General features: G+C 34.1%; 1 protein-coding gene across 1 annotated transcript in view; it reads right to left on the reverse strand.

Moving 5' to 3' along the window:
• Positions 1-2,112: 2,112 nt before the first annotated feature.
• Positions 2,113-13,211, reverse strand: part of Ubxn7 (UBX domain protein 7) — a 53,931-nt gene continuing 42,832 nt past the window's right edge. Inside the window, exons 9-11 of the mRNA XM_046457900.2 lie at positions 7,253-7,646; positions 7,050-7,129; positions 2,113-6,712 (exon numbers count right to left, since the gene is read on the reverse strand). Of these exons, the coding sequence (XP_046313856.1) occupies positions 6,551-6,712; positions 7,050-7,129; positions 7,253-7,646 (636 nt within the window). The 3' untranslated portion in view covers positions 2,113-6,550. The remainder of the gene's footprint in view (positions 6,713-7,049; positions 7,130-7,252; positions 7,647-13,211) is intronic.

The raw sequence follows: 13,211 nt of genomic DNA on the forward strand, positions 1-13,211 counted from the left end.
CATTATTAAGAACACAAAGACTTTGAGAAAAGCACACAATAAAATCATTTTGCTCAAAACAGCAAGGTATCCAACTGGTATCTACTTTCCAATGTCAGTAACTGAAATGTATTTTGATGAAATGTATCATGTCAACAACCTTGATTGTGGGGAAAAAAAAAAGAATGGTAAGGAATGGTTTCAAATCAAAAATCTCTCTCATACCAGTTAAGATTTCCTAAGTCTATTAAAATGGCAAATAAAACAGATGTTAAGGAAGGGAGAATTAAAAACAGATCAGAATTTAATAAGTTGACTGTTTCAATTTTCTAATGAGTGAATGACTCTTGGTAGTCTAGATAGATTAATAACATCGTTTCTAATGAAGATAAAATATTACTTAAGTTCAGTCTGGTTTATCTTGCTGTTCTTTCCATTTGAAAATTAAGTGACCATATGAGGTATATAAAATCTTAGGATATTTTGGTTTCCACAAAGGAAATACCACTAAACAAACAAAAATTTGCTGTTTATTGACACAGAATTAACTATAGCAAGATAAGTTCCCATATTTATAGATTAATATGTGATTATTCTTAGGCAAAAATACTATAATTGGTTACCTGTATTTCTAATTCTACAAATAAATCTGGTTATCTTCTTAAACTACCTCATTACAGAAATGCTAAATTATGTTTTAAGAAGTTCATATTGGATTATACAACATTACTTTGGGATCACATGGTAGAAAAAGGTCATAAAAAATATGGCCAAACATCACCATGGTATGAGAATGGCCAAGATTCTAAGTAATACAACAGCAACCTTTATGTCAAAAGGTAGGGGTGTCACAGTCAGCCATTCTCTATTTGGAATAAAAGAATTCTCCTTAAGTAGAGATAATTAGCTATTAAAAAAATGTCTGCCTCAAATTCTTCCCTTGTATATTAATTTATAAAAAAAAAAAGACTCAGAAGTGGAATTTCTTAAAACATAGCCAATTAATTAAAAATCATGACTAATTTCAGAGAAAGGATGTCAAAATCAAGAATAGAGAAGCAAAAGAGAAAGTAAGATTGTAAAAGATTTTTCCAATTAAAAGTTTTCATAACATCCAAAAATCTATAATCACATGAATTCACTTCATAGGAAAAATTAACCAAGGAAACCATAATCTCTATTAAAAACAAAAACAACCTTGATTTTAAGCTGTCCAACTGGATTGACACATAGGTAAGTAAAAAATCAAGAATATCATCCTTGAAATACCCAATCTCTACATAACAGAGGAAATTAATATAGTGGAGTGGTATTCTTCTGTTCTAAAGAACATTCTTGCTTCTATTCTAAAATGTATACTATGCAATACTAAGTTTCATGACAATAACTGGAATGCTAATATAATAAGCAAGGCAAACCAATGATGTTGAATATTCATAATTTATACCTATTTTTATGTGGCCTATTCATCAAGGCTTATTATTACTGGAAACTGCAGAAGGGTTAGTTCTTTTTTACTTTTTTCCTTGGGGCAGGATTTCTTCTTTTGGCTACACACAAGACATTGCTTATTCATCAGCCTGCACTGTATAATTTACTACATAGTAGTTAAATGAAAAATGGCAAAAGTGGGGGCAGGAAGAGAGACTGAAACAATGAAATACACTCTATGGGACATGAACTATCTTTAAAAGTCAACTTAATGGGGTCCTGGGCTGGGGGTATAGCTCAATTGATAAGAGTGTTTGCCTCACATGCGCAAGGTCCTGGGTTCAATCCCCAGCACCATCCAAAAAAGAAAAAAAAAAAATCCAAATGTGAATTTTACAACTTATACAGTTTCCTAACAATTGCTGAGTCAGTTAAGTCCTTTGTTTAAAGTCCACAAAATAAAATTCAACTCCAGTGTCAGTGATGTATTTGGTTCTCATTAATTACATTTTAGTTGTATAGAACAACAAGTGGGCACACAGCATTATGTATTAAAAATTAATGAATTGTTTCAAAGGTCATTACTAGATCTCTAATAGCTATTAAACTCCCCTTTTGGGGAATTTCAAATCATCGAAGTATGCTTCTATCAAGTTACTGGGCAAATGATATCTGGACACAGGGGAAAAAAAAGCAAAGGAACACATTAACAAGAACACTTTTAATAAGCCTAAGGATAATATATAACAAAGGGGAAAGACCAGATGCATAAAATTTTGGAGGACTTTAGAGATAATGCAACTCAGTGGTCTACAGTATGTGGGCGCCTAGAGTTTCTGCAAGGGCTCTGCAATTCCAATGCACATTACATTTTCTCTACGGAATTAATTATATTCACAGTTAGTCCCACAATTCCATACCCATGCCAGAATTTAAAATTATAAGTACTTTTGCTTGAAAAGACTGAGAATTATTAGTCTAGTCAGATTTTTCAATTATTTGGATGAGGAACCCAAGACTCAGAGGTAGAAAGAGACTTTCCAATATAACAGTTGATTAGCACAGCTATTACCCGAGTGCACTTAAACCTAAAATAGTGCCTTTTCTGCATTTCTTATATAATACACTATACCTTTAATCTGTACCTGGGTGGACAAGTTAAAACTTTCCTTTATTTTTCAGTTGCTAGTAACTCCCTCTGGTGTTTTTCCTAAGTGTCCAAGTAAGATCTCTGGTAATTAAGAATCTTTAGTGTTGGGGATCAAGAATCCTTTGATACTTGAGTACTGGTTATGCCTCACTGAACCAAAAACCTAGTAGTTAAAAAAGGTGAAACTAAAGGATTATAGATGAAAAAAAAATTTGAGCTAGTGTTTGTTACCCTTCAGTCCTCTTTCTTTGTGAAGAATCAGCTAACTAAAACCTACACGATTCCTTCCTTTCTCTAAACTTCTGTTGTAATTATAGTTTCATCTGGGAAAGGCAAACATTTACATATTCTCCAATGATCTTATGTGTAATGTGTCTCCCTAACTGGATAACAGTAAAGAATCAGATCTTAGATTTCAAAATATTTCCAACTTTGAGTAAGCATTCAACAGAAAACTGTTTCTTCATAGGGTCAAGGAAGTAGAATTTTATAGAAGATTTAAAAACACACACAGAAGGTTCAATAATCTAGCATGGATGGAACACAGAAAAGATTAATTGTATCTTTTCTGAAAAATGGTTAAAGAAAGAAAGTTCTTTTTTTACCCTTTACATTTATTCTTGGCAAATAATGTTAGATAGTTATTCTCCTTTCACATATTCATCAGTGCATCATTTTAAAAAAGCAATTATTAATAATTAGTCTCTCAAAATAAGTAAGAAGTTATAGGCATAGTGCAAATTCCACAAGCTTTACCTCAACTACTCCCCCTAGCTTTAAGAAAACAAAACCAGCTGTTAATTTACAAAGCCAAACAAGGAGAGAGGATACTTTTTTGGGCGGATTTCCCTTATGTGGGAGAACACAGCACCAGGGTCAAAGAAATGGACTCTGAATTCCAATTTTGATTTGCCACTTACTCGCTGTGACATCCTTAACAAGTTCTATGAACTTTAATTTTCTTCCTTATTTGTTAAATGGGGAAATTATACATTTTGTAGGGTTTGTAGGAGGATTAAAGGAGAAAAAGCATATGAAGCACACAGCACATGCTAGTTACTTTAGTTCCTTGTTCTTCCCTCATTTGGCACTATTCTTTCTCTTCTGTGGTTTCTTTCTAAATCATATTCAATAAAGTGTCCCTCTCACTTTTTCCTTGCTAGTTTTCATTCTATCTCCCTATCCTTTTGTCACTCTCAAAATCTATCTTTTCCACCATACCTTTTAAAAACTGTCTTTTAAATTGTTTCCAATATTTACCAGGGGGAGTGACTATTTTTATCTAACCTTACTGACTTCATTTAATCTATTCAATAAAACCTCTCCCTCAAAAAGCACAGGAACTTGTAGAGGAAATAAGGCAAACTGGAGAAAGCATACTCCCTAAATAGATTAAGTTGAGCAAAGCAATACTCTGCACTTACTTTTCCCAAGTATAATCCATAACCTCTCCTCATGGGCCTCTCTATCCACCTCAAGATGATTACACTCCTGCTTCAAAATGAAACAAAATCCCCTACATTCTGTACTCTAAACATCTGATTGTATCCAGGATGGATGAATGTACCATGCCCTGACTCTTACTTAAATCCTATATATACTCGGTCATCTCATAGTGACCCAAATTGAAAAAGTCACTTTGGTTTTTAATATCTGGTTTGCCAGTGCTGAGCATATTTAAAAACTACATCCCCTCATTTATGAGCATGCTGCCTCAGGACTTCAAGATATGTTTTATGAAGAGAGAAGCTAGTAGGAAAGAGGATGAAACAGTCCTATAAGTTAAAATTCTTAACTTAGAATTTCGACCAATTTGGGTTTTAGCTATGACTTTGCTGGGAGTGAAGATAGCTGCTATCAAAGCACAAAGCTGAACATATCCTCACTTCTTACCCTGTGCCTCCATGAATTTTTAATTTCTGACCTTGACTAACTATCAACAAGTTTTTTACTCTCTAATGTACCTTCTAGTATATAGCTCTGTTCCTCAGATAGCAAATCTGTTATACAAGTTCAGAGATATAACTGAGGAATTAACATAAAAACCATGTTTCCTCAATAAACCAGAAGCTGCTAGTTAAGCCTCAAGAGCCTATGAAAAACACCAAAGTGGTATTATTCAGTCACCGATCTAAAGAGAGAACTTTGACTCAAGGTATAAATGAAATTTCAATTATATAAATATATTTATAAATATTTATACAATTATATACGTGTACATAAGCACTTACACAGACTTAGAAAAAAATGTTAAGAACATTAATTCAAAAGGACTCACTGAAGAATAACAGAATTTTCCATGATTTCCTTGAGGAGATACATAACTCATTCTTTAGGAAGGGTTCCTCAAAATCCAACCATTAAAAACCATAGTCTATAACTGTACACTAGCAACACACAGCTTTTTTTTTTTTCTTCTTCTTCTTCTTTTTTTAATCCCTTAGTTGCCAAGAAAGTGATCTTAAAGTAAATGGGAACCTAAAAGGTCTCTGAGCAATAGCAATTTGCCATTTGTTCCTCAAGTAGAAGAATCAATTCAAACCCCAAATGACAAAACAGGTCATTCTATATAAATGGTTTTATAACCAGTTCTGATTTTGCCACGAGATTACTACTATCCTGTCAGAAGACTTTATATAAAGCTCAAAGGAAGAATTGAGCATATAGTGAAGCTGATAAGTAAACAGTATTATATAGATTCAAGATGCCTTTTTCTAAATAATACTGAAAGAAGTTTTCACTAACTAATATTTGAATGTGGCGTTTGTTGTCAGAAAAACACCACAACATCTGAAGATCACTGGCAACCCTCAGCATCCCTTACTAAAATGTTGTCTTTTAAAGAATTTAGCTTAAAGGTCTTCCTTTTGGAGACTTTCAGTTTTGATATCCTTTGAAAGAAAACTATGAGGAATTAAAGGCCGGTCAGTCACCAGAGCCTTTTTTACTCCAACCAGGGGTAAAAAAAAAAAAAAGAATCATTATTTATAACCAAAGGAACATGGTTAGCAACTCTCAGCTGCGTAGTTTTCTTTTACCCTGGGACATACCTAAGTATGCCTTAAGCACATAGGACAATCCATAACCACAAGGGTTACAATTACAAGCCATTGTACTGCATGATTATTGAATAGCTGCCTTCCTACAGATTGCTATGGACCCAGACAATGGAGAAGCCAAAGGAACTAATATGCTGTACTAGCAAAAACGGCAAGCACCTTCCTATCCCGGTCACTACAATATGCTCACTAAATGTCCATTCTAGGACTAGCAAGATCAATATTACACAGTAGTAATGAAGAAAGCTGTCTCAGGCTAGGCCACTGAAAGCAACCCCATGCTACATATCCTAAACTGAACACTCATTTTTCTACTAACACGTATCATGGAAATAGCTCTTATAAATGGGAAAATGGGAATTCTTTGGGGGAAAAAAATTCAAATATGATCAGTAATAATTATGGTGCTTTTTCCATGTAAACAAAAGCTTGGATGTTTTGTTACGTGCTATTTCCTACATGAAGAACAACAACAACAACAAAAATTGGTTGAGAAGTTCTTCTTACTGCAAATGGGGGCTTACAAAAAAAGAGAGGTTGTTCTTATTCTGCATCCAGCCATTCTTTGTCAAAGAAGTCTCAGAAGTAGTTTCATTTGATCCCGAAAAAGTGCCGTGCAAGAGATCACTTATTGACACACACATTTCCTGCTGCCAGTACTAGGAGAGATTTATCCATACACTTCCATTTGGTCACCAGATTAGGTAAGAAAGAAAGGACATGGGAAAAAATAAGAGAATGGGGGAGGAAAAAAGTAGGGAGGGAGAAAGAGACTGATTACAGGTGAGAAAAAGAAATAAAAGAGAAGGCAGGTGACTTATTTGCCAACTTTGACTCTATGGTCCTATGAGCCAAAATGCATACTTAGTGACACGGTATCTCACAGGAAAAGGGAAAAAAGGGGTAAGCTGAGAGAGGTCAGGCCATGGTGTTAATTTCTTTCCTGTACAAAGACAGTCTCTTGAGGACAAAGCCCTGCCTCTTGTAATGTAATATCATAGTCCAAATGAGAAAGTTTTCTTCGAGGGAAGTTGGTGAGAAGTTCAAAACGTTCATTTGGATATCCTTTAGACTGGACGTGCTTCACCAAAGCCTAAGAGAAACAGAGAAAAACAAACCTATGAGATGAAAATAAAAGGGAAAATGGCCAATGTCTGTAATCCTAGTGACTCAGGAGATTGAGGCAGGAGATCACAAGTTCAAGGTTGGCCTTAGCAACTTAGTGATACTCAAACTACAAAAGGACTGGGTAGATCATCCCTGAAAGTTCCAATTTTCAGGACCAAAAAACCCCAAAGAGAACAGCATTAATGAATTAAATATAAAATATTGCCCCCCCCCCTTTGCAGTACTAAATATTGAACCCAGGGACTTACTTCAATTTATTAATTTCTCTGATTCAACCAAATGCTTCTAATAGCTATACTTACTAGCAGTTTAGCTTGCTCTGGGAGAGTGATCTGTTCCCTTTTTCCATCTGGGTACCGCAACATCAGCTGTGCTTTTGGTCCTTAAGGGAAGAGTTTAAAAAAAAAAAAAAAATGAGTTTAAGATAGGAGATTAATTTAAATAAACAAGTGCCAATAGTAATATATAATATTCAAGCTTTAAGTAAGTATGCACTCTAACCCACCATTTACATCTATTCCCTCCACTACTCCATCAGATTTTTCGGGTGACATCTCCAAAATCTCTGGATCCACAGCTGGCAATCCCTGGTGATTTGTGGTTGTTCCAGGCTCAGTTCTAGCAGGGGGCTCAGTCAGTAGTCTTCTATTCTCTTCTTTTCTATGCCCCAAATCCTTGTGGGGAGACTTTCTGGATTTGGCAAGATTCTCTATCTCCTCTTCTTCATCAGAGCCACAAATGGATATGAACTCCTCACTGCCAGAAAAAAGTTCAGATTCAGATTCTTCATCTGAACGGCTATCCTGTTTTGCCTGTGTTGAATCGAAATGTGTTTCTTGCAAGGAGGCTCTGATGGCAGCTTCTAGCTGGCTGTCTTCACTTGCATCTATAAGGCTCTCCTGTGAGATGTAGTCATAAAACACAAGTGGAAAGAAAAATAGTTAAACCAAAAAAATAATCATGTCAAACAGAGTATTAAAAAAGATAACAGTCAACCTGCCATCATTATTTTCTAATGACTGTATCTCTTCCACTATAATTTAAGCTATTTGAGGACAAGAACTTTGTCTTACAAAGTCAAACTGGAATGTACATTTAGAAAAGTAAAACCTATCAATAGCACTTAGCACACTGATGATTCAAACAGATTATTTTTGCCATCAAAAGAAACAAAACCAAGAAAACAGTTTATAGCGACAAGAACTAAAGTTTTAAATATAAAACCCAAACACCATTCTTTGCCCTCCCACCCACTTGGTAGTGGGGGGTTGAACACATGGGCATTCTACAGCTGAGCTATACCCCTAGTCCTTTTTATGTTTTGAGACATGACCTTGATAAGTTGCTCACCTTGCCTTATTAATATTAACCTCCAGTTGCTGGGATTATAGGCATGTACCACCATGCATGCCAAAACACCATTCTTTAAAAATGACTAAATAATAGAAAAAGATGTATTTCTTGTTCACCATTATATTCTTCAATTAGCACTAATTTTTAACATTCAACACAAAATGTCATACAAAACTAGGGGAACATAACAAAATTCTCCCAAGGTTAATTATAATAAAAGTTTTCATTATGATAAGAAAAATGCAAATTTTGAGTTTTCCCCTTGGTAAAGTTCTTGGGTCAGATTTCACTGAATAATAAGGGCTGGAGTTGTGGCTCAGTGGTAGAACATTCGTCAAGCATGTGTGAGGCACTGGGTTTGATTCTCAGCATCACATATAAATAAATGAATAAAATAAAAGTCCATCGACTAAAAATATTTTTTAAAAAAAGAAAGAAAGAAAAGACTTCACTGAACAAAGTATGTTATAAAGTACAGACTGCTAGAGTAAAACTTATTAAGATCTGCACTCAAACACACCACAGAGAAAAAAAATTTGTAAGATCAAGTTCAACACTGGCTATCTCATCATTGAAAAATTACTGTTAATTTTAAGGTATGCTAAGTGATATTATAATGGTTTTTGAAAATGATCTTTTTTAAAATTAAAAATACTCAGCACCACATAAAAATAAATAAATAAATAGATAAATAAATAAGTGCATTGTGCCTATCTACGACTAAAAGAAAAAGCCTCACACATGCGAGGCACTGGATTGGATCCTCAGCACCACATTAAAAAAATAAATATATTGTGTCCATGTATAACTAAAAAAATATATATTTTAAAAAAAGAGCCTTTGTCAAGATACATGCCAAATATTAATGAACAAAACAATAAATTCTGAGATTTGCTTCAAAGTAATGCAGATATAGTGGAATACAGGTTAAAGGAAACTGACCACCTATTATTACAGAAATTAACTAATAGATATCTACAGTCTCATAAATCCTTTCAGTTTCTGAATATTCTTTAATTTTTCCACAATAAAAAAGTAAAAAATTTATGTGTTGCTGATAAAAATAAAAAAGAACCTCATTTTGATTTCCACTATCTGTCACATGATAAAAAATTAAGGGAAAATCTCAAACAACATCAATTTATCACCTTCCAAAAGCAGAAAGATGTACCACATGACATTCAATAGCTTAGGTAGAATGCAGATTTATAATAATAATATTTTACAGCATGTAGATTAATTTTAAAGATTGTAGCCACAATAGACTAGTACAACAGACACTCCTCTGATTTTTTACTTATATGTTTATAAAACAAAACATGTCCAGCATTTGGGCACAGTGTAGGAGGACTGAAGTTTGACGCCAGCCTCAGCAACTTGGTGAGACCCTGTTTCAAAAAAAATAAAAATAAAAAAAAATGGGGATGAAGCTCAGAGGTAAAGCAGCCCTAGTTCAATTGCCAGCACCACCACTGAAAGAAAAGAAAACATGTCCGCTAAGAAATTCCATTTACTAGTTAAGCTAGAAAAAATTATGGTATGTGAGCTAAAGCAGTAAATTTCCACTTAAAAAAAAAACCAAAACAAAATAAACAAATTGACAACTTAGAAAAAGAAAGCAATATTAATCCCAAACAAAGTAGAAGAGGGGAGAGGCAGAAAAGGACAAAAAACTAATGCATGATCTAGAGAACAGAAACATAATAAGTAAATAAAAACAAGTGAAACTTGGGCTGGGGATGTGGCTCAAGCGGTAACGCGCTCGCCTGGCATGCGGGCGGCCCGGGTTCGATCCTCAGCACCACATACAAAAAAAACAAAGATGTTGTGTCCGCCGAGAACTAAAATAAATAAATAAATAAATATATATATATATATATATATTAAAAAATTCTCTCTCTCTTTAAAAAAAAAAATAAATAAGTGAAACCAAAATCTGGCTCATTAAGACCAATAAAACTATTAAGCATTCAGTTAGACTATCAGGAAAAAAAGAAAACCAACAAATTACCAATAACAGGATTAGAGGGGATAACTATAGTCATTAAAGGAATAACAGGAAATATAATGAATTTTGTCAACATATTTAACCTCTCAGATAAAATGGACAGATCCCTAGAAACACACACCTACTAAAGCTCATTCAAAAACAAATGAATATCCAAATAATACTATATCTAATAATAAAATTGAATTTGTAGTTTAAAACTTCCCATAGAGAAAAACTCTTTACACCCAGGTGGAAATGTTACCAAACATTAATGAATAAATAAAATTCTACACATACTCTTATAGAAAACAGAAGACATGGACACACTTTCCAATTTATTGTGAAGTCAGCATTAATTGAATACCCAAACCAGACAAAGACATGTTACAAGTTGTTACAAGGAAGACAGAACAACAACAACAAAAACCTCAAAAGCACCCTCAGCCCATGTGCACGCCAAAAAAAAAAAAAAAAGAAAGAAAAAAAGAAAACCTCACAACAGCTGGGCTTGGTGACACACATAATCCCAAGGTACTCAGGAGGGTGAGGCAGGAGAATTCTAAGTTTCTGGCCAGCCTGGGCAGCTTGGAGTCCCTGTATCAAAATCCAAGATTTAAAAAGCGGGGGAGAAGGGAGGTAGGGATGTAATGCAGTGGTACTGCACTTGCAAAGCATGTGTGAAACCCTGGGTTCCATCTCTAGTCAATACACTAAATAAATAGATAAATTTCAACAATATATTAAAAAGTAATGGATCATAATCAAATGGATTTTAGGTCAAGAATGCATGGTTGGTTTAATGTTAAAAATATCAATCAATGGAATTCACTAAAAGAAAACCACGACAGTCTTAACAGATGTTATAAAAAAAAAATGACAAATCCACTGACAATAAAAATCCTGCAAGCCAGGAACAGAAGGAAACTTCCTCACCTGATAAATATAATGTTAACACAAAACTGTGTGGTAAAACACTGAATGCATTTGTGGCTGGGGTTGTGGCTCAGTGGAAGAGCACTTGCCTAGCAAGTGTGAGGCAGTGAATTCAATTCTCAGCACTGCATATAAATAAATAAATAATAAAGGTCCATTGACAATTAAAAAAAAAAACAAACCTGAGTGCTTTCACCCGAACACCAGAAACAAAGTAAGGGTGTCTCATGTCTCATCTCACTACTCTACGAAACATTGTAAGGCAGATTTTAGCAAGTTTAACAAGGCATAAAAAGCAAATAAAAGGCCTAAGGATTAGAGAAGAAGAAATAAAAGTCTTTAGTTGCTCACAAAATGACTTAAGACATAAGAAAGTCTAAGGAAACTACAAAAGTGCTACTAGAATTAGTTTAGTAAGGCTGCAGGCTACAAGGTCAATATGTAAGAACTCAAAAACACTGCTGAGAAAAACTTAAAAAACAAGTAAACGAGGAGATATATTCCATGTACACTGATCTGAAGATTCAATTGTTAAGATGTCAATTCTCCTCAAAATTCTCCACAGAGCCAACACATTTCCAAACAAAATCCCAGCAGCTTCAGCTTTTTTTTTTTTTTAAATAGAAAGTAACAAGCAGTTCTAAAACTTATATGGAAATGCAAAGAACCTGAAATAATGAAAACAATTTTAAAGAATAAAGTGGGACATTTCATACCATATGATTTCAAGACTTCATTACAAAGATACACTAATTAAAATACTGAAATATTGGTATAAAAGACATTATTAATCACTAGAATTGATTTGAATAAATCAACAGTCTCACACATACAAGATCAATTTATTTTATTTGTTTTTGTACCTGGGAATGAACTCAGGGGCACTCAACCCTTATGCAACATCCCCGGCCCTATTTTGTACTTTATATTTACAGACAGGGTCTCACTGAGTTGCTTAGTGTCAAAAAATGGTTTTGAACCTGTGATTCTCCTGTCCCAGCCTCCTGAGTTGCTGGGATTAGAAGCATGTGCCACCATACCTGGCTAAATTTCTTTCTGACAAAGGTACAAAGGCAAATTCAATGGGGGGAAGGGAAATTCCTTTCAACAGATAATATTGAAACTAAGGCATAACCAAATACACACACACATATACACCCCCCCCCAAAAAAAACCCATAAAAATCCAACTCAACCACAGATTAACATCATATATAAAAATTAATTCACCAGTCTTCTTACACAGTTGTTGAACCTGCTTCAGTAAACAAAAAGAAATTCATGACTACTTACTGTTTTAATGTCCAAAATATTTGCTAATGTAAAATAATTCAGAATAAAAAAGGAGGTCTTGGGATTATATGTGCATAATAGTATAAATACAATGAGGGATGTGTGAGTGGCAATAGGCTAGACAGTAGTATTATAAATAATGTGCTACAAGGAAAGGTACTGGAGAATGAGATTCACCAAGTTATGTTATGTGCATATATGAATATGCCATAAGGAATTCTGTTCTTACATATCATTATAATTCACCAGTAAAAATAAATGAATTGATTTTAAGAAAAATCAATACAAAATGTGTCATAGACTCAAGAACTAAAAGTATTTTTTAAGGAAAAATATAGCAAGGCAAGGCATGGCGGTGCATGCCGGTAATCCCAGCAATTCAGGAGGTTGAGGCAGGAGACCACCAGTTTGAGGTCAGTCTAAGCAACTTAGCAAGACTCTGTCTCAAAATGAAAAATAAAAGAGGCTGGGGATGTGCCTCAAGGGTTAAGCACCCTTCAGTTCAATCCCCAGTTTCAAAAAGAGAGAAAGAGAGAGAGAAAGAAAATCGACAAATTGGATTTCATCAGAACTTTATAATTTTGCTCTTCAAATACACTGTATAAAAATGAAAACAAGCATCAACTGGGAGAAAATATCCGCAAACCATTTATCCAAAAGAGGCCTTATATTTAGAATATAAAGGACCTCTTACAATTCAATATTAAAGAGATAACAAACAAAAAAGAGCCAGAGATCTGAATAAACATTTCACTGAAATACATAGAGCAAAAAAGCACATGAAAAGAGGGTCAACATTAAAACTTGTCCAACTATAAACCTTATATTCAATTTTACTGCACAATTTTATGTCAATAAAGCTATACAATTTAAAAAATAAACTTGAGGTGAATTTA

Source organism: Marmota monax, unplaced genomic scaffold (assembly GCF_021218885.2).
Source record: "Marmota monax isolate L192 unplaced genomic scaffold, Marmota_monax_Labrador192_F-V1.1 WCK01_AAM20220418_F8-fsc00052, whole genome shotgun sequence".
Classification (NCBI taxonomy): Eukaryota; Metazoa; Chordata; class Mammalia; order Rodentia; family Sciuridae; genus Marmota; species Marmota monax.